This window comes from Corvus kubaryi, unplaced genomic scaffold (genome assembly GCF_017639235.1).
Source record: "Corvus kubaryi isolate FWS band 111438036 unplaced genomic scaffold, C.kubaryi_AGA036_p1.0 138, whole genome shotgun sequence".
Classification (NCBI taxonomy): Eukaryota; Metazoa; Chordata; class Aves; order Passeriformes; family Corvidae; genus Corvus; species Corvus kubaryi.
The window spans coordinates 7,302,734-7,323,761 of NW_024580672.1; the positions used below are offsets into that span (position 1 = coordinate 7,302,734).

Below are 21,028 nucleotides of genomic sequence, written 5' to 3' on the forward strand. Positions count from 1 at the left end.
GGAGGGAGCGGCGGAGGGCGGCGCCGCCGGGGCCGGGCTCAGCCCACACGGCGCGGCCCTATCGGCGGTGCCGCCGCCCGCCCGGCCCCGCGCAGCGCCGGCCTTGAGCCTCCCGGCCCGGCGTCATTCAGCGTTTCCGCAGCAGTACTGTATGGTGTGAATCCCCCTGCGCTCCCGGGCTCCATTTCCAGAAGCCTTGCAGCCTCGAGAACGGCGCCCGTAGATTTGCTTCCCTGCCCTCCTGGTCTTCTGCATCTGCTCCGCCTCTGGGGCCTCCGGAGCCCGCACCATGCCGGCCTGCGAGGGTTCCGCCCTGGCCCCCGCAGCGGGCTCCATGCAGAAAGCGGCAGCGGCAGCAGCGAGGAGGGCGGCGGTGCCGCCTCGCCCGCCCGGCGCTCCCCGTGGCCGGAGCGGTGCCGGACACCTGCCCGGTGCCTCCGGTGCCGGACACCTGCGCCTCGGGCACGCCCGTCCTTCCAAAGGGCCCTACAGCGCTGACAGCGATCGCTGCTGCTCTTGCACGCACAGATCATCCATCCGTCATCTTCGAGCATTGTCTAAACGTATCAAACCTAGTACAAATGGGCTTAAGTTGCAGGCGCGGTTACCATCACAGCTTCCTGCAAACCTGTTTCATCTTCATGCTCTGCGGCCACTAATTGGCAGGCACTGCATTGCACAGCTACGATTTCCCAGGGAAGCGTGTCTGTGGTCAGGGGATGTGTGACCGGGCTTGCAAAAACTTGGACAAAATTCAATCCTTTAAAATAAATATTCGTGTTACTCTGCCCAGGCCCGTAGTAATATCCATAGAATAATACAGAAACCTGATACTAAATACACAGTACTAGAGCAAGAGGGCATCAAGAACAGAAGTGTTTCTGTTTATTTAGAAAGCATTAAGATTTTAATTGAAAAATCATTGAAGTTTTTGTAGCACCTCCGTGTTGATATGTGGATATGTCACTAGATACAGAGATACTATGTGACTCTTTGCATTCCTGGACCCCACTTCTTAGAATTGTTTGATTTTAAAGAACTTGGGTGGCAAAAATCATTGCTTGGTGATTCACTTGAGTTTTTTGTCAAATTAATTACAAGTTACTCTTTCCTCCTAGGGGAAAACCCAAATTATAAAATGCCACAATCGCTGCTGTCAAAAGTAGTGATTATATACTAACCTAGGCTAAATTGAAAGCAGCATAAAATAGGATATGTAAAGGGATCCTGTAATTTACCATGGTATAGTTCATTTACATTATTTTAAAGATGCAAACTGCATTTCAGGCAATTGTTTGGCTGGGATAATGATTCCAGGGAGAATTCTTTGTCAGCATGTATCCATTTCAGCTCCAAAGAAATGTCCAGATATGAATTTTCTCTCATAAAATGTGTAGATCTGTTTGAAGACATTTCCTATTCTTCTGTATGTACAGACCACTCAAGTAAACAAAGACTTTGTATTAAATATGAATGCAGTTGTTGTTCCCAGCCCATTTCCGGACATGTTTTCCAAGAAGCTTCTGCATTTGCTGCTATGCAGTGCAGCTCTCCCTGAGAGCAGTCAGCCCAGCTACAGCTTGCTCTGAAGTGAAAGCAGCAGAGCTGTAGAAAGATTTGTGAATTTTCCTGTGCAGTGTCTAGCAAGTTACAGAGTTGGCTGCAGAAAGGCACTGCATAACTGTTCTCTTACTTATTCTAATTTAAGCACTTTCCTGCATTTACTTTATTTAATAGGTATTCATATTAAACCATAGCATATAGATGCAACTAAATTAGTAAAAAATAAGGAAACTGGGGCAACGTTCTGCATTTCAGAAGGAAGATGCCTGCATTTTCCCATATGTACCAAGCAGTGTACCAAGGAGAACAGATGCCTGGGACAGAAGTAGAGACAAGAAACCCATAGATACTTAGCAGCATAATAAATCATTAGTGTCCACATCTGGTTTTGGCATTGCAGTAACCTTTTAAACGCTTTTTTTTCTGTAACTACCTGCAATCTTTCTTTTCCATAAAATACATGGATTTGTGTTGATACCCTAAGCCTTTTCCTTCTCAATCCACTGCCTCTTTTCATCACCTATCAAATACGTGGGTGCTAGAATCTCTAATGCTACTCAGAGCAGCAGCTGTACTAACCTTTATCTTAAGCTCTGAAGCACCAGCTCCAGCAATCCCTCCACATATTCAGACAAGCACACAGACACTTAAATGAGACACAAAAGGTGTGTGGGGGGGAGATGTTACTGAGGCTCTCCAAATTCTTGTAGAAACCAGAAGTTCTAATATGTAACACTGGTTTGTTGGGATTTTTAGAAGGAGGAAAAGGGTGGAAGAGGGAAAGAAGGGAAAAGAAGGGAAGAAGAAAAGAAGGGAAAAGAACAGTTACCAGGTACTAACATCTTTGCTGTGATGCTGATGGTTGTGGTTTATTCTTCCTCTCACCAGAACCACTCTGAGTCATTTTTATAAGTTTGCTAACACACTTTTACACCTTTCTTTTTCTTCCCTGGTCTGCAGTTTCAGGTTACATCTGAATTTACTATATATAGTGCTATGTATGTATGTTAGATACTATTTCTTGTTTCTCTTTGTTACCCCCAAAGTCACTTTTACAGAGACAGGTCCGCATTTTTTATTTTTTTAAACTAAGCATCAATGCGTTGTTCATAGATGCTCCAGTCCCCAGGCCATTCCCATCTCTGTTGCCATGTGTGTAGCCTGTAACATGGCATTGCTCTTGCCAGCAACAGGCTGTAGGCTTTGCACTGGCTTTGCATGGCCTCAGGACCAAGGCTTGCCAGGTCTGCTCAGTTTGACCTTGTCTTGACCTGCCTGCAGCTTTCTTTTGCTTGGCACAACTGTGACAGCAGCTTCTTGAACTGACTGCCTCTATCTAATTTGATTTGCGAAAGGATAGCTGTGGGTTTATGTAGAGAGCAGCAACAAACATTTCCTGCAGATGGGATATTTAGTACTCTTAGACAACGGCATAGTGCAGAAAAACACAGGCCTGGTACAGCAGCAGAGACCTCGTGGTGTGGAGGCACAGGAGGAAGGAGTGCAGGCAGGGGCGATAAGGGTGTGTGTGTGTTATGTGGGTGACACAACACCAATAAAACAGGAGCCTACAGCGTGGCACAGAATCGTGCAAAGATGCATCAGCAGAGGCAGGAGGGGCAAATGACCCTTCCCTAGCCTATGCATGATAACTAGGGGACACGTCAGCCCATATTAGCCTGAAATATTCTCCTTATCATGGATGTCCCTGCCTTTGAACATAGTAAACGCTGGGAGCATTAGGAGCTGTTGCCATATTCTCCACAACACAAAGTAATACACGGCACAGAGCCAGGCTGAAAAAGAGCAGCTTAGTGACTCAAGTTTCATTTCTTCAGCTGCAGACTGACTGCTCTGCTTTGGCAAAGCCAGGGAAAAGCTGAAGTTTCACTTTCTGTTTCCCAGTAATTTTCGTCACACATCACATGAGGGCTGGACTATATAAAATGCAAAGCATAACAGCAGTGGGCAGCACTCCTTTGGCTTTGAGGCTGCCTGAAGGCAAGTGAGCAGAGAAGGAAAACTATGAGGTAAGAGAGCAACCCAGTCTCTGAAAGATGCTTTTTTCTCTATGCCACGGGAAAATAATGCTTATTATTTACATAAATGTAAGCAGTGAGGGCCTTTGAGCATCCAAACAACAGAAAATATTTTACAGAATGTTTAGAGAAGAATCAAAATAAAATAAGGATGCTCTTGAATTTTGTCATGTTATTGCTTCTCCAATGATGTTCAGTCTCTGTGAATAGAACTGAAAGTCAGAAAAATTTTGTGCATGCAGTTCAGGGGTGAAATCCAGGCTGCAGATGATGCCCAGCCAAAGAGGTGTAATCTGTATCTCAAACCTGTGTTTGTGACATTCCTCTTTGATTTACCTCCTCATAATTTTGCTGTCTTTCCACTCACTCCTTTTTTTACCCAAAAGGCTTGATTATGCAGTTGAGCAGCAGCACACACTGTGCTCCACAGGCTGTTAGCTCTGCTAGGTGTTACAGGAGGGACAGCAAGGGAGTCTTTCTAAGAAATGAGGATTTGACTGAGAAGCCTCAGTAATAGAATTGTATGTCATTCTTTCTTTAAGGGAGAGCATAGTATGGACTAAAATGTCATTTCTGTGTTGTAAAAATATCCCCTTGATTGTGTGATAAAAGCCAGTCCGTGCACCCTCACAGGCACACAGGTAGGCTATGGCAGCAGGGGAAACCCAAATAACATTCTGCCCTGGTGGCTCGGAGGGAAGAAAAAGCCATTGAAAGATGGAGAGGGATTGTCCTGATTTCATCTGGTATGGAGTTAATTTCTTCTCACTAGCTGGTACAGTGCAGTCGTTTGGGTTCAGTATGCAAATTATGTTGAAAACACATGTTTTGTTTGTTGCTAAGTTGTGTTTATCCTAGTCAAGGATTTTTTTGTGTCTCATGCTCTGCCAGTGAGGAAGTACACAAAAACACTCGAGAGAGCACAGCTGGGACAGGTGATCTGAACTAGCCAAAGGGATATTCCACATCACAGAACATCATACCCAGTATATAAACTGGGGGAGTTACCTGGAAAGGGGGCTGATTGGGGTGCAGGGAGAGAGTCTAGCATTGGACAGCAGGTAGTGAGCAATTGTACTGTGCACCACTTGTTTTTCTGTAAGTTTTATATTTTCCTTTTATCATCATTATTAATTACTATTATTATTATATTTTATTTTGTTTCTGTTATTAAAAATTATTAAATTCTGATCTTAACCTACAATTTTTACTTTTGATTCTCCTCCTCGTTCCACAAGTGGGGGATGGGGGGAGGAGATGAGTGAGAAGCAGCATCATGCTTAGTTGCCAGCTGGGCTTAAACCACAACAGGCATAAAGGGGTATTAAGGACCAGTTGTATGTCAACAGGGTCTGGTTAATAAGGGTGTGTGAGTGTGTGTGTCTAGGGGTGAGAGAGAAGCTCCCTAACCAGCCACTGGATGTCCAGAGCCAGCACCCGAGGAGCCATAGGGTTAGTGAGTGTGTGGTCTGGACCAGCAAGTGGAATGGGGTTGCACACTCATGGGCTGGACATCCAAGTGCCAGCCACTGAAGAGACTGGTGAGATCTGGGAGCCAGTTCCTGGATACATTAACCATATAACCCGTATAACCATAACATAAGAATGGTGCTATGATCTAACATACAAGGATTTAAAAATGCAGGAAATTCAAAATTAAATTTGTAACACAAATCATAACATGTACAAAGGTTTAGAAAAGGCACTAAATCACATTCTCTATAGTTTAGGAGAATCTTATATGATTATGTCCTTTGGGTAAGCTTCAGCAATTGTTCCCAGCGCAGGACATATGTTCCTGAGGCCCAAGGCTGTGCCAGCTTTACTACAGAGGGCAGCCCTCCACTTTAACACCACAGCAACATCTGTTCCTATGTAAGAGATGCCCTCATACACTGGCAAGAAGAATTACTAAAATCACTATTCAGCACTTTAGACCTAGGGCTCTCTACAGCTTTGGCTTGTTTAAAGTAATGGGGACTAAGGTCACCAGGTAGGGTATTGACTGCCTTTAAAGTACATCATGCCTGGATTTAAAACAAGAATAGCAAAAAGCAAATGGGATGTAAACAACTTTTTCTTTGATTTCTTCTAGTACCATTTCCAAGAATTCCTTGAAGACTTCCCTGCTGCAGTTAGAATGTCATTTTACATGGACTTTGCTGAAGCAGCATGTAAGTCTTGAGGCCCTAGAGGAAACAATAGTTGATCATATCAAGTTTGTCAACGAATCCAACATTACAGATTATAATTTATTCTCCTATGTATGTCACCTAAAGAATTCAAATGAGGAAGCCCTGAGAAATCTCAAAAAAGCTGAAGAAGCTATTCAAAAACATCCCCCAGGTGAAATTGCCAGGAGAAGTCTTGTTACCTGGGGGAACTATGCCTGGGTCTATTACCACATGCAGAGATATGAAGAAGCTCAAACTTATGTAAGCAAAGTGGAAAACACCTGCAAAGAGCTTTCAGGTACTGCTCATGGGAAGATTCAGCTTCCAGAGATCTGTGCTGAGCAAGGATGGGCATCATTACGTTTTGGGTCTGATTACTACGAGAGGGCAAAGAATTGCTTTGAAAAAGCTCTGGAGAGTGAGCCCGATAACCCAGATTTTTATACTGGCTATGCAATAGCAATGTATCGCTTGGAAAATTTGGCTTTTTGGTATTGTGAAGAGGTGAGACCATGCCTTGAGGTCCTGCAGCGGGCAGTGGAACTGAATCCAAAGAACACTTCCCTTCTGGCATTACTTGCATTACAACTTCAGCAATTGAAACGAGCTAATGAAGGGGAGAGGTACATTGAGGAGGCACTGAAGATAACCCCTGATTTTCCTTTTTTCCTGCGGTATGCTGCTAAGTTTTACAGAAAGAAAGGAGAAGTGGACAAGGCAGTGGAGATTTTGAAAAAGGCCCTACCACTGACACCAAAGTCTGTCTTTCTGCATCACCAACTAGGACTCTGCTACAAATTCAAGATATTTCAATTGAAAAAGACAAGATGTACACCTCAACAGGAAGTGGAGAATCTCATCCAGCTTGCCATTTTTCATTTCAAAACAGTGATAGACAAAAGGCCAACATTTATTTCTGCCCATACTGACCTAGCAAACACATATACACAATGCAAGAGGTATGAAGAAGCTGAAGAGATATTTCAGGAAGTGCTCCAGAGAAATTATCTATCCTGTGGTGAAAAACAAGAAATCTACTTCCATTATGGCAATTTTCAGCGTTTTCACATGAAGTCAGAATCGAAAGCCATCAAGTATTACATAGAAGGTCTGAAAATGGAAAAAGATTCTTTTGGAAGAAGAAAGTGCAGGGAAGCTGTGGAGACGTTGTTGAAACAAAAGATTGAGAGCCGTTTAGGAGATGCCGCAGATATTGGTACACTTGGACTCGTTCATAACCTAAATGGTGAGAAACAAAAAGCAATTGAATGCTATAAGAAAGCCATTACTTTGGATCCCAACAATGAAGAATATCGGAATGCATTATTTGAACTACAACTTTCCATCTCAAGCTAAAGATCCCAAAAATCCTATGTACCGAAAAATCTCCTAAAGCAAGGACATTTCAACAGATTCTCAAAACTTTTTTGCTGGGTTTTTTTTCATTTGAAGGTAGACATTATGACCCAATGAAACACAGGTGGCATCACTTTCTAGTCATAATGTAGAAACTGCAGACAACAATTGTTTATTTGTTCATTCACTAATAGAGAGCATGCTTGGATAACTATATAATATATATGATATATATTTATAGCTAATCTAACTTACTCTTCAATGATAACATGGGTATAGATGTTGTATTTAAGTGATGATCTGTAGAACAGAGAACTTCTAACCTGAAAATCAGATATTACTGTCTACTGAGAAAAAGGTAAAGGAATCGTATTGTTGTATTTTGTCTGTACACTTGAAGGGCATGCTTATACACAAATAGAATTCCTCAAGGTTTTTTAAGTATTTCAAAAATATCTTTTGTAGAAGAAACTTTAGTTGAAGGCTTGTTCAGTTTACTACCTTGTATGCTGTTTAATTATGAAAACTAATTATTTAGTTTAATTTAGAACTTTAATTATTTAGCTGGTCCGCTGGAAAGCTTACAGAATGTGTATTATTGTTGTGAACTACTAAAGTCTATTGAATCCCTCAACTGCTGCTTCTGGGTATCTCTCTGATGATCAGCCTTCATGTTAGTAGATTAAGTAAAGAGAAATAGCCATTCAAAAAAGTAAGAAGGATTGAGTTTTGGCAGGATATGAAAGGCTGAGGAGACAGCCCCTTTATTTTCCCGGAGCTCTCAGCAAAGCTGGCTTCAGGGGCATTGCGCCAAAGAATTAAACTATGCACAAAACAGCATCAGTCTAGTTTACCGAAAACACCCTATCAGGAACCACAACAGCAAACATCCGGAGAAGAAGGAAAGGCAGCCTTTGAGTTGCCAAAGAGAGGGCTGTGGCCATGCTAGTGAAACAAGCCAGGGATAGCAAACACACACAAGAAATGACCTGAACTGGACCTTGAGGGCAGAGCACAGCCAGAGCAGAATTGGGTGAGCACCACAGAGCAGGGCAGGGGAACATAAGGGGCATGTGGAAAAAGGAGTGCGTGCCCACAGAGTCTACGTGAATGGAAGAAAGGGCTGAAATGACAGAATGGGTTGACAAGGTGATTATCTTCAGGTGTCCAACTAAAATTCAATATTCTTTGCAACACCCTGGCCTAACTCCTCAGGAACATACCTTTGTTTGATAGACCATAGTACTCAGGAAAAAGTAACGCTGCACTTCCAAAACACTTCTGAGCCCTAGCCACTAGTGTAGCATGAAGCAAACTGGTGACAGAGTCCATCAGGAAGAATGTGCACCTTAGTTTCTAGCCATCCTGGAGCATTCTTGCACCTGCAACAGCACCCCTGTACAGACAGGATGACAAGCCATGAAGGAGTGCAAAACACCAATGCCAGATCACAAAATATCAATAAGCCTCTTCCCTCTCAGCTCTCCATCAGAGAATCTTTCATAATACAAGCAAAAGCAATCAAGTGTACATAATGACAAACACCCTTTACCTAAGAAAGAGCTGGAGCAAAACCCACCCTTGTTTCCCAGCCACCTGCCAGCTCCTCTTTTACAAACAAAGGCAACCCTACCTAGGGAAGGAGAGGTGAGGATGGGGAACAGGAAGGTCTGGGAACAGTTCTGACAGACCACTCCTGAAAGCTGGCTGGAACAACAGCGAGGAACTAGTGACTACCTACATTGGTGTGCCCAGCTATGGGGATGAAAGGGTACGTTAGACCACCTCACTGGCTTTGTGAATCCTGAGGGCTTCTAACCTCAGCACCATTGCTATCTAAACTCTACTGAGGGCATAGAAGGTGGAGGGCAGCAGGGAAGAATTTGAGGAGGAGATGGCGCAGGTTCTCAAAGCCATGGCCCATCTATTCTCCTCTCCACATTCTGCCACCAGGACATCTTCTGGAATAAGAACCTATAAAAAAAGCTATAAATTATTTTGGGAAAAAAAAGGTGAGCCTGAATTTTTATGAAGAGTCATAGCAGCTCGATCTGCACAGTGAAGAAACTGACTGTGCGACATAGCAAAGCAAAAAGCGTATTTGTTGTGCCTCACCTCTTTTGTACTCTGGAGGAGTGCTCTGGAACACAGTACTACCTGGGGATGCTTGTGCAAACACAGCCTTCTGGATTTTGCCCGTCTTGTAAATGAGGAGAAACGTTATTTCCCACGTGGGGGTGCTGCTGCATTGCCTGGCTTGTCGATACGGGGAGCAGGTTGAGCTCGAGCTTCGGGAGGTCGACAAAATGAAGCACACATTTTGGAGAGTCCAAATCCATTGGGCAAAACTAGAACTGCACAGAGGCTGAACACACCTCTCAATTCACACTCAATTATGAATACATCACTGGAGCCTATGCTAGCAGTGCAGGAAAAAAAATGAATGAAGATAACCCTTCAGGAAGTATTAATTTATGAATCAAAAGCAACTTCTAAAGTATATAGAAAAATTTACTGAAATGTACCAGAGTAATCACTAAAAAGAAGGTATCATTATTTATGGAGGCAAACCCCACTAAGGACTCTGCTATGCTGACCATGAAGTAGTGTTACAGTTTAAGTTAAACAAGCTCTTCCTTCTCACATAAATTTGTAACACATTAGAGAGCAGACAAGGAATTGTTGTGGCAGTATAAAATACATTCACCTTACAGTAACATAGCTTTTTTCTTTCAGGAGATAAATTATTATCCAAGCTGACAGGAAAGTTTAATGAATGCTTTTTCTGAAAAAAGAGTCATTTTTCAACAGAAGGTGCTTGACTTTTCCAATGTTGTTTTCACACAGCTTTTCAAGGTACAATTTATTAAATGTTCCAGATTATCGCTATAATATGAATAATTTGAAAATAATTATTATTTCCCCATTTCAAACCTCATGGAATGGAAACAGATGGGATAACTTCAGCAGCCATAAGCAGTTTCACTTACTTACACTGAATTTCCATCCACTGCACAGAACAGAACATAGTCCCAGGTAGGATATCTCCCATCTGAGATAGACTCTGTCGGACAGATGTCACCCCAAGTCCCACCACACTGTCCTGGGAAGAGCCAGACAGGCTCAGCAGTGCACTTCTCCAGCCGAGCTCATATCCATCAATGCTTGTATCCATCAAGGCTGGTGGAAACATAGAATTACAGAATCATTAAAGTTGGAAAAGACCCCTAAATCATCAAACATACAGTGTTAGTCTGGCAAATTTTTCACAGCTAGCTCGGGTGTCTTGGCTTATTCCCACACTGTGCCATGCCAGGAAATGTCCTCCATGGAGGACAGCCTGAATATTATGATCTCTGAAACAAAATGTTGCAGATACACTAAACCATTCTTCAAAAATATTGTAAGCCAGAGACTTCTATAATGCGTTGCTTGAAATATTTCACATGGCAGGATGAAGATGAACAGTTCATCTTGTGCTGTGTGGACCAAGAGCTAGAAGTTTGGCATGAGGCTTCACCAGCCTGGATTGTATTCTCATTTCTTCCACATGCAGGTCATTTCTCGTTACTCCTTCCTTCCTTCTGTTTGTTACTGGGGGCATTCATGACAGGGCTGATATTTCACAGTGTGTTTTATGCACAAAAATTATCATTCTGGTATATAAGCTCTTTTCCATTGGCATAAGTCAGAGCAGAAACAGTGTTAGAAAGCCCTGAAAGAACTTTACCATTCTCTACAAAAGGTCTGTATATAAAACCAGTTGAATGTTTGTTGCTAAATAAGATATTTAAAACAAGAAGTACTGCTTAAAAAACATAAAGAGAAAAGCCTATGAAAAAAATCTTGAAATAATAATAAAAAAAAGCTAATAATGTATTACATGGTATAGTTTACATTGATAAAAAAGCATATAGCATTATTCCAACAGGCTTTTACAATATGCAGTTCTGGCATGAAGAGCTGGTGATGTGTTGTGATGTCATAAACAAAGTAATTAAACTTCTGTAAATCTATTTACAGTGGTAATTAATAACTTATTCAAAATAACTTACATTTTTTGTTGCTCACACTATTCCTTTTTTAGTAACAAAATATTACATTAAGATCTAAAACATTATCTTCATCAATGCTAATTAATGAAAACACTTCATTTTTTTCCAAAAGTGCATATTTTTTCTAACTCATTAAGAAACACCCATGGATAATTTTTGTCTTTTTTATGAATATATGTTAGAAACAAAACTGGGGCCCAAGAGTCAATTTTCATGCTGAGCTGAAGAAAAGTTATATCGTTGGCTTTAAGAAGATTTTGCACTCCTCTCACTTATTCTGTGGTCTGTGCACATATATCGTGCTACTGGCTCTGACTACATTCCTGAAGCAGGGCAGTGAGAAATGCTTTATTTAAACGCAGGCAATTGAAGTCAAACAACTTTAATATATTTGAAATACACTTGGATAATAAAACTACTTGATACACATGCTATTCATATATATATATATATATATATGTTTGTGTATATATGTATAAATATATTATACCCCTATGGCTGTACTCTTGGTCTAAGTCAAATTGGTGAACATCAGTCTATGTTGCTTTCCCTTCCAAGGCACAGAGTGGAAAAGGACACCATGAGCAGCCACTGAACACTCTGCAGACTAACAAAACTATTGGTTAGGTGTTAATGAAAATTATTTGGACTCTGATAAATTTGTTAATGAACAGAATACAGCTTGATACAGCATTAAAACACTGAAACTATTTGTGTTTCCGGAATGTGAAGTTCCCCCATTGCTGACAATATTTTCACTCTGGAAATGTAGGAACATCCCAGTATTCATTAGACCATCACATCAGTAAGTTACTCCATGAGCTACATTCACTCCCTAGCTTCTGTGAAGCAGCCAATTGGAGTATATTCCTCACACAAGTTGCAGGAAATCACCAATCACAGCTCTTGTGTTCTAGCCATCAAGGAAAAGTGACCTGACAGCTCTGCAATGAGCAATTTGCACCACCTGAAGATACAGCTTCCAGCTCTGAAAAGAGACAGACTTGCCACTGCAATACACAGAAACAATTCTGCCAACATCCTCTCCCCTGTCAGCCTGTGGGGTGGGCAATCTCTCAGTCAGTTGGTTGCATGGACTCCAGATAGGTCCAAATTCTCTAACAGGTGCTGATTTTACAAGAGGAGGAGGCTCTGTGTTTGCAAACACAGGAATCTCTCAGGTTTCTTGGGCTGCCTTTGGGCTTCTTCCAACTAATGCAGCTAAAGCACATTTGTCTATCAGCATACCCAGTCCCCTGGCACAAATTTACTCCTCTTCAGATAGTAGAGCCACCACAGCACCTTTTCCACCCTCCAAGACAAGGACCAGCTGGAAGATCACACCCAGAATGCCACTGTTTAGAAATTCAAATTTTAAAGCTATACAGAAGAAAAAAAAATTTTTTTTTGCTGTAAAGGGCTTGGGAAAGCAAGTCTAAAGCCATATTTGAAATTAAATTGCAATGTATGTACAAAGTGCAGGCACATTGTAAAAATAAAGCTGCTCCAGAGATACTTTCAGCATAAATCAATTTCTTGCCAGATTTTCTTGAAAAACCAAAAGCAAAACAAACTGATTACTTTGGCATTTGAAGCAATGATTTGCAAAGAGTTTCATGCAGACTGACAAATGCAGAGATTTTTTCACAGTGTATGTGATTAGTCCATTGAAACACACTAGACCACAAAATGAAAAAGCTTATGTAATTAATATTTGTGAATGTAAATGTTATTGTTCACTTTTGGTGACTGATACCTGTGGAGTCAACATTGCATTTCAAGTAAATCTGTGAACACTTGTATATGCAAACCCTATTTTCAGTCTAGCTTTCTTCTATTACTGCATTAACCTAGTATTACTCTTGCTGTACATAGATTTAAGCCAACTAAAACATGACAGAAAATTCTAATTGAGAGATGTCTTGTTTCACAGGAGAAGTATCTTCAAGAGTGCAACACCACAGAACCATGTCTGTCTCAGGCTGTGCCATACTGAATCTCGATGGCACTTGTCACCTGTTGCTGAAGCTGTTTGTATCCACAGCCAAAAATTCAACATCCTTCTGGTCTAATTCTGCTGTGACAGAATAAGCTATTGCTCCATTTGTCCAGATGTGCTCTTTCAAGGCTGTGTTACCAGCGAGGGACTGCAAATGTGTTCTTTTGATTTTCTTTGCTAGTCTTGCAAAGCACAATAGTGCAGAACTAAATATCATAGAAAATCCACACAGGAGAAATGATGCAGTGTAGCTGCCAGTTGTGTCCACAAGCCAGCCTGTAGGAAAAAAAAAAAAAATTTTTTTAAAGGTCCAATATTCTGGTGGATAATTTACAGGTCCTATGATCCAGTTAAAAACTTCTGGAATTATCACATATAAATATGATCAAACAATACAGGTTTACATCACCATCACTATACTTCCACATCCTGGGGCAGGAAGGGATTTGTCCTCAGCAGGCAAATAATATCTTTATGGCCTTTTGTTTGGAGGTCAAATCCACAAGAAAAGGCAGAGCAGTCACCACCACACTACTAAATAAACATTTTCCAACTGCATGGATTTAACTGGCAGTCTTTAGAAGGCTTAGAGAGCTTTAAGATCCTCATGCAGAAACATTTATTAAGCTATGCCTTAGGCTCTCGCTTAGAACAATTCTATTTTGCATTAATTTTTGCTATGGAAAATTAAACTAAAAGCTTCGGAAGCAGTGATTAATTGGTAATTGATGTAAACATCAGACAAAATATGCAAGATATATATACTTGGTTGTTTGAAAAAGATCTCTGACCTTCCACAATATTAAAAACTGTGTCAAGTGCTCTCTAAAGAATAATAAGGGTGCAGCTCTCCTCCTTACTTCACCGCAATGGTACAGATGGGAAAAATGATGGTTAGATATTACAGGGATGAGCTTATGACCAAACAGGAGTGGAGCTGACTCACCCACCTGTTCAAAGCAATGTAGAGACTAAAAGAACAAGTCTTACACATACACACACACAAAAAAATCTTGGCATTAAACTCATTTTAGAGAGATTTAGATTTTACAAAATTATGTCATTTCACAGCAAAATACTTTACTCCTTCTACTTGCACAGTTTTTAAACTACATGAAGTGGTGATGTAATAGCTCTTAGGAGCCCATTCCATACTGGTTTTTTTTAAAACTTTCATCTCACTCTATATGTAGAAATCATCCCACCAAAACCAGGATGGGACATCTAAAGACTTAAGAATGTCTAGGTGTGTTATTCCTCTACCCAGAGGCTACCTCCACACTCATTCACTGTGCATTTGCTGTTCTTCCTCCCCTTTTACATCACACCAATAGGTAAATCTGAAGTACTGATGAGATTATAGAAAAATCATTTGGCAAAACTGACCTGCCACAGGTGGGCTCACTAGATATGGTATGGCGTGGAGAAAATACACAACGCCCAGTGCTGATGATAACAAAGAAGTTCCCACTACATCTGCTGTCATGACAGGGATCAGCGTTACATATGCTCCATCAAAGTAGCCAAAGGTAAATGAGAAAGGCACAAGCAAGGGGAAGCTTTGGAGAATTGGTAGGAAAAGACAACAGAGGCCATCCATTCCCACAGCAAAGAGGTAGCAAAAGTACTGATGCTTCTTCAGACACCTGCAAATTTCAAAACAGAAAAGAAAATTATCACTGAAACCAGTATCTCATCTTCTATGCCATGGCATGCAATGATTCAGTCTCTCTCTCTCTTATAAAGCTCAAATTTAAGTCCATTTCCTTACACAGTCTTCAAGATTAAAAACTCAACACTGATGAGCCCAGGTAGGGAAAGCTGCCCTCCTACAGCTGTAGAAACGTCTGGCAAGCAGCAGCCCATGCTGCCTGCAGTGTTCTTCAGGATCTTCCTAGTGACAGAACCCTGCTGCCAGGATTTTGCATTCCCCTGAAGTTTCAATGTTCAAAGCAGTATTTCATTGGGCTTTACATCCCAGGTCAGCAAGGTGCTCCCAGGATTCTGCATAAAATATTGCAGTATACCTCTCTTAGCTGTCACTCTTCCAGTCAGCCCTTAAATGTAAGTTAGTATGAGCTAAGCGAGATGGCAATTCCCTTCCTTCCTGCCCCACAAAAACAGTAATTGATTTTTCCCACAAACTGGTTAAGCACAAAGAATGCATGCTTTAGAATCAAAATCCTTGTTAATTTAGCCAGTATCTACTGATGTTACAGATGCTGTACACTGACATTTGGAGTGAGTTCAGTTCATAAAGCATGTTAAGTTCTTACACACTGGAAAACATACAACAATTTTCTGTCAATCCTTCCTAGTATGTGCCTGACGGTACTGGGCCAGACCCTTGACCCTCTTCCATAACTTCTGTGCCTCCCCAGCAGCACAAAAGAGATGGAAAGGCAGAAGAAGCAGGGTGAAATCCTCTAGGACTTAGATACAGAGAATCGTGCTCAACATACCTCAGGCAAGGGGTTATATTTCCACTATCACACATACAAACACATCATTTTTCCAGGAAAAAAAAAAATATTTACCCAGCAGAATTTAACAAACTCAGAAGAGACAGAAAGATTAAGTAGCAAGCATTTCTGAAAGTTAGACTGTGTTGTTGGGGGTGTAAGTTACACGTGCTACAGAAAGAGTCCATCATGTTAACTTCTATATGTATTATACCTCGCTTGCAGCCAGCCTCCCACCAGCTAAAGCTTACACTTGATCAGCCAGAAGCCCTTACCTTCTGTCTGTTAGCCATCCGAAGGTGATATTACCAATGATGTCTATAACACCAAGTATGGACATGAGGAAGGCAGCCTGGTGATGACTCACTCCAACACTCAAGGCATAAGGCACTAGGTAGACAAAAAGAGGGCTGCAGCCATATGCCATAAATAAAACTGACACTGCCAGCACCATGAAGCCTGGCATCAGCAAAAAGTCATATTCCTTCCATGAACAGTAGCATAAACATTCATGAGGCCATAATTTGATTAAAGGTGAACAGATGAACGTTCGCTTTAAGTCTTGTTTCTCTGTTTCAGGGACATAACCCTGTTGAAGAAATTCAGGAGCAGTTTTACAATCCTCCTTAAGAGAAATAGGCCGCATCAAGGCACCACAGACGCAGAGGTTTAAAACAAAACCTCCCAGGATGAGCAAAGCTCCTCGCCAGGAAAACTGCTCAATTAAGAGCTGGACCACAGGGGCCAGGATGAAGGTACCAATTCCACTGCCTGACATGGCTATTCCATACGCCAGTGCTTTTCTTTTGTTGAAGTATTTGCCCACCATCGCGATGGCTGGAGAATAACAAAGTGCAAACCCAAGCCCTAGAAGAGAAAGCAAAGTGCAGATGGCTTAATACTAAGCATGACATATGACATATATTAAATCAAACCACGCAATGTATTTTCATTAGTACAAATGAATAGAAGCCTTTTCTGATTCTGTATCACGCAGCCCAGTTTGAGTGTGATGAGAAACTAGGATGACACGTTTCTTCCACTGGCAGGGTCACTGACTTGACAAACCTAACTGATGACCAATAATCCACAATAATAAGACTCAGACAGAAGTGATGGGGTTCACTTAAGAACAAGAACAAGGACAATCACTAAATATGCAAGAACTGGTGTGCCAGCCTCTCCTGCATTCAAGATGAGGTCTTGCCCCAGGGTCTGCACCAATGCTGGCACTGGATACATGTCCTGATGAGGCACCACTTTGTGTTTTGGTCTGTTGCAACCCTGACCATTAATTTTCAGTTCTCTGAAACAGAGTACAGACAGCCTGTCTCTGTTACTAACATTCTACAAAAAAACTCTCTTGGTCAGCTAAACAAACTCCATGCAACAGCTGCTTGGAGCCCTGATGATTTTAAATCCCTGCCTACAAGGAAGGAGAAAAGCCTCTGAAAACAAAGCCAGGTTGAGTAGAGTGAACAAATAAGATTAATCTCTTGGACCAAGAAAAAGATTGTGCTCTCTGCTGCAGAACCAAAGAGCAGGTTTTAATCATCAAGTGGTTAAAATACTAAAATATGTATTTCTGAATCAGTAATAGAAACAAGTTCCTGACTATGGTTTTGGAGCTTGTCCTACATTGAGGGTAAAACAGTCCCCAGTGCCTTTGGCAGAACTTGCTGATAGAGGAGATAATCACCCAGTGCCATAACCAGCTTGCCACATCCTCCTCAAAGGCCACACTGTGTGGGGCAGGCACTAAACCTGCCAGGATGGAATAAGTGGATTAGAGGGACTCTGGGCTGCGGGTGCCCAGTCTGGCACCCCTCAGGAGGCAAGGGGAGAAGCAGGGCACAGAGCTGGGGTTGGACCTGTACAGGCAGCAGAGCCAGAGGAGCAGCCCTGGGCTGGACATCGTCACTCGAGTGCTGTGAAAATCATACTCTATTAGGCATACACACCATTTATTTTTCAGAGAGTTGGCAGGGGGAAATAAGTCTCAGAAAAGCCAACAAATGTCCTGTGGAAAGTGGAAAGTTTAGGGCTGAAAACATTTTCATATGTGTTAGAAGGAACTCTGCTACTTATTGACACTTCCCAATCTCTTCCTTGCTTCACTCTTTGGTTTCAAGTCCAGCTGCTTTTATGGATTTAGACATTCACTTTTTATGGTCCCATCGGCTCTCTGGGGTGAAGGCACGACGTCCAGCCTTTATCAACAGTTCACCTCTCTGTTAATCAGTCCCCACAAACTAGAAGTTCACTGCTTGCAGAATTAGCTCTTTGCAACTCCATGTACAAATTGTAACAGCCTTTCCACCTTGGTATTCACAGCAGCTCCCACTAAGGAAGCCTCAGAGGTATTAGCATGGTATGTAGCACAGTCCCTCGAGTTACAAGAAGCCTTTTTATTTGTTATGAACACGTTTGTCAAAGATTAACATCGTAATACGGGAGCAACATGCGCTACAATAAGGATTTTTTTTTAAACAAATAAGCTGTTGGCAGCATGTGAACTGCAGTAATTCCACCAACTCGTTACTAAACTCCAGGGGACCAAGTACAAAGCCTTATATCACCGTGGCTACCAGGTCAGTATTAATGAGGACGGAATGTCAGTGTGAGCACAGGCCCCTCTCAAGTTCCTCTGTGCACAACAAACACAGGCAGATGGGACAGAGCAAAGATCTGTTATCACCATACCTGAGCACAAATGGAAGAGCTGCTACAGCAAGACTACCAACCAGATTTTTTTTTTGCTTTTCCACTCGAATGTAATGCAGACAAAAGTAAGGCTGAGGCGCCTGGTGTTCACCAAGTGCTCCTCTATCTCTTACTTACACTTACGTTTTGATTTAAACTTTTTTCCAAATATGCAAATATTTTCAGGCAGCCTAGAACTCCTGCTATAACAAACTGCTCCCAAATCCCAGGCAAAACAGGGAAACCTTTTCATGTGTATCAACTGCAACAGCAGTCCTTCCTGACCTCCCATAATTTCAGAACTTTATCCACAGCCCTCTTTCTAATAGAAGGTAAGAGTTGCTTTTGCAGGGTGCTGCACTTGTGTTATATGAGATCAGTCAGTGCTGAAGCTCTCACTGTGGCAGCCAAAGCCTCTCTTTTACAATGATGGGAACAGGTGTGAGTATCTTATTTGACCAGTGCAGTGTTGATATGACATGGAGAAGAGATCAGCCATCATTTTTAATATTCCTGTCTTGTGTTCCAGGAGCAACAAAGGGGCTGAATGCATCCTACCTGTGAGGACTCCTAACGATAAGTAGAGATGTTCCAGACTGGTGGCGAATGAACTCAGAATTAGTCCAGTAGAGGCAAGCAGCCCTCCTAGCATGATACCAACTTGGCAGGATACATGATTACTGATTAAACTCCCAAGTGGGGCTTTAAAGAAAAAAATAAAGCTGGTAGTTAATGGCAGGTCCTCACACACAGTTCACTGCAACAGTCATAAAGGAAAAGGAAGTAGGAGAAAGCAGAAGAAAATGATTGCAGCTTCAGAGTGGTATTCCAACACCCCCCTATTGCAATGGCATAAGCACCAAAAAAAAAAAAAAAAAGAAAAAAAGAAAGAAAGAATAAAAAAAAAAACCTTCTAACAGTAATTGTCCTGAAAGTCAGGATAAACCTGAAACTTACAGCAAGTTTCTCAGCAGCCATTTTCATAGATCAAAGTCATCATGGGACACTGCTAACCTGCAGTGTCAAGGGGTCAAGACAGGCCACAGCAACAGCCCACGCTGTTCATTACTCCACGCTTACAACACTCAGACCTTTCCCCACCTGGAATTTGCACTTCAACCCTCAGTAACTTCAGGTGTCCTTCCTCACAACTCACCGGCCTTGTAGGCTCTGGATCAGACCCAAACAGGAGAGGTCTCACATTTTTTGGAGATGTCCAGGGCTGCTACACTTCTGCTGCACTTCTCCAATACTGATGGCTCCCAGATCACCCTGCTTCTACCATGGGATGTGATCACCAGCCCTCTCCCCTCCACTACCTGCAATGCCAGGCAAAGTTACCCTTATTTATCTTTTTTTTTCCCAAGATATAACCTGGCTGTCATAGGTGAGTTGCTGTATCTCATTCCAGCTGTGTCCCTCTGCCTTTCTAGCAATTCTTATGGATGAACCCTCTTCCACAGAACTAGGGCATGGATTTTCACATAGCTGCATAGCTTTAAAGCAAACCCACGAGAAATTCTACGTTGAGAGCATGAGAACTGCTGCATTGATGCACATAATTTTTAGTAATATCAAATTTTCTTTTAAGGGAGAAGTCTATTTGTAAATACACAGTTTTGATAAAAGGAGCACCGTTTGACTTGATCTGGAGTTAAGATCTACATCCTGTTCTGTCCCAAATACGAACTCCAATCAAAAGGCAAAAGAAACAAGTTCTCAGTTAACAGCATTCAAACATGACTTATCCCAATAGACCTCAACAAAAGTACATTTCTGAAAAATTAGATCATTTCACAAAACAAACTTCTGCCTCTTCTCTTTAGTATGAAGACACTCCCTTGCACAACTATGTTGGGGGAAGCAACTTGGATATACCATACCCCAGAGATCCCTCAGTGTTACTCTTCCCCAGCTGACTCCACCAACTTGTGAGCATGCTAAAACCAGATGGAGCTGATGCAAAAGCAGCCACATTACACTTAAAAGGGTAATACACACCACAGAGCATCGTAGCACAGTCAACAATGGAGTGGATCCAAGCAGTTCTGGCATAATCCTGCCCAAAGTATGCCTGGAACTCCACAAAAAAAATTGAGATGCACCTAGGACAGAAAACATGTATACCAATCTGTTGAACATGGAATATTTGTGTCACAGAAAACACTGCCCTCACTCCTTAGGTATAAAAAGTACCCAGTTGAAAGTCCTCTCCAGCTCCAAGGAAAATCAAAATTGTGGTCACGAACATTATCATATGTTTCTTGCTGGGGTGTCTGCTGCTAGAGTTTTTAAAACTCATAGTATCTTGAACTGAAAGGAAATTGAAATTGTAATTCTCACCAGCAACTTATAGCCCGTATTATGATGTTGCTTCCCCGGCACACAAAGCCCTGGCTTCCCAGTTCTTCACTGACCTTGTCACTCACTATTCCACACCTGCACGAACTGTGAGGGTAGGGTCAGTATGGTACCTACAGAGCAAACACCATCTGCCGCTATGTGCTCATGGATGGACAAGTGCAAAGCAGCTCCTCACAACCAGAGAATCAAAACACAGCAGGAACCCCTGGATCTTCCAACTCTTCAATAAAATGCTTCCAGGAGGGGTTACTTTGTCTACTTAACAAGTGTTACTGTTCAACACGTCCCTGAGGAGGAACAGATCAAATGGCTT

The 21,028-nt window shown here is 41.9% G+C and overlaps 2 protein-coding genes across 11 annotated transcripts in view; one reads left to right on the top strand and one right to left on the bottom strand.

Annotated features, from left to right (window-relative positions):
- Nucleotides 1-3,522: 3,522 nt before the first annotated feature.
- Nucleotides 3,523-7,766, top strand: LOC121660026 (interferon-induced protein with tetratricopeptide repeats 5-like). Its single transcript, XM_042018921.1, has 2 exons — nt 3,523-3,593; nt 5,698-7,766. The coding sequence occupies exons 1-2, from the start codon at nt 3,589-3,591 to the stop codon at nt 7,130-7,132; spliced, it is 1,440 nt and encodes a 479-aa protein (XP_041874855.1). The 5' UTR covers nt 3,523-3,588; the 3' UTR covers nt 7,133-7,766.
- A 2,110-nt stretch (nt 7,767-9,876) lies between these two features.
- Nucleotides 9,877-21,028, bottom strand: part of SLC16A12 (solute carrier family 16 member 12) — a 34,385-nt gene continuing 23,233 nt past the window's right edge. For 7 of the 10 annotated variants that reach the window (XM_042018916.1, XM_042018912.1, XM_042018911.1 and 4 more), the window contains 6 exons: nt 20,353-20,456; nt 18,910-19,053; nt 15,924-16,515; nt 14,573-14,832; nt 13,204-13,462; nt 9,877-10,312 (listed from right to left, as the gene is read on the bottom strand). In XM_042018916.1, the coding sequence (XP_041874850.1) occupies nt 10,291-10,312; nt 13,204-13,462; nt 14,573-14,832; nt 15,924-16,515; nt 18,910-19,053; nt 20,353-20,456 (1,381 nt within the window). In that variant the 3' untranslated portion in view covers nt 9,877-10,290. Of the gene's footprint in view, nt 13,463-14,572; nt 14,833-15,923; nt 16,516-18,909; nt 19,054-19,507; nt 19,671-20,352; nt 20,457-21,028 lie in introns of those variants that run through there. The other 3 variants (XM_042018919.1, XM_042018918.1, XM_042018920.1) reach the window with 3 other exon arrangements.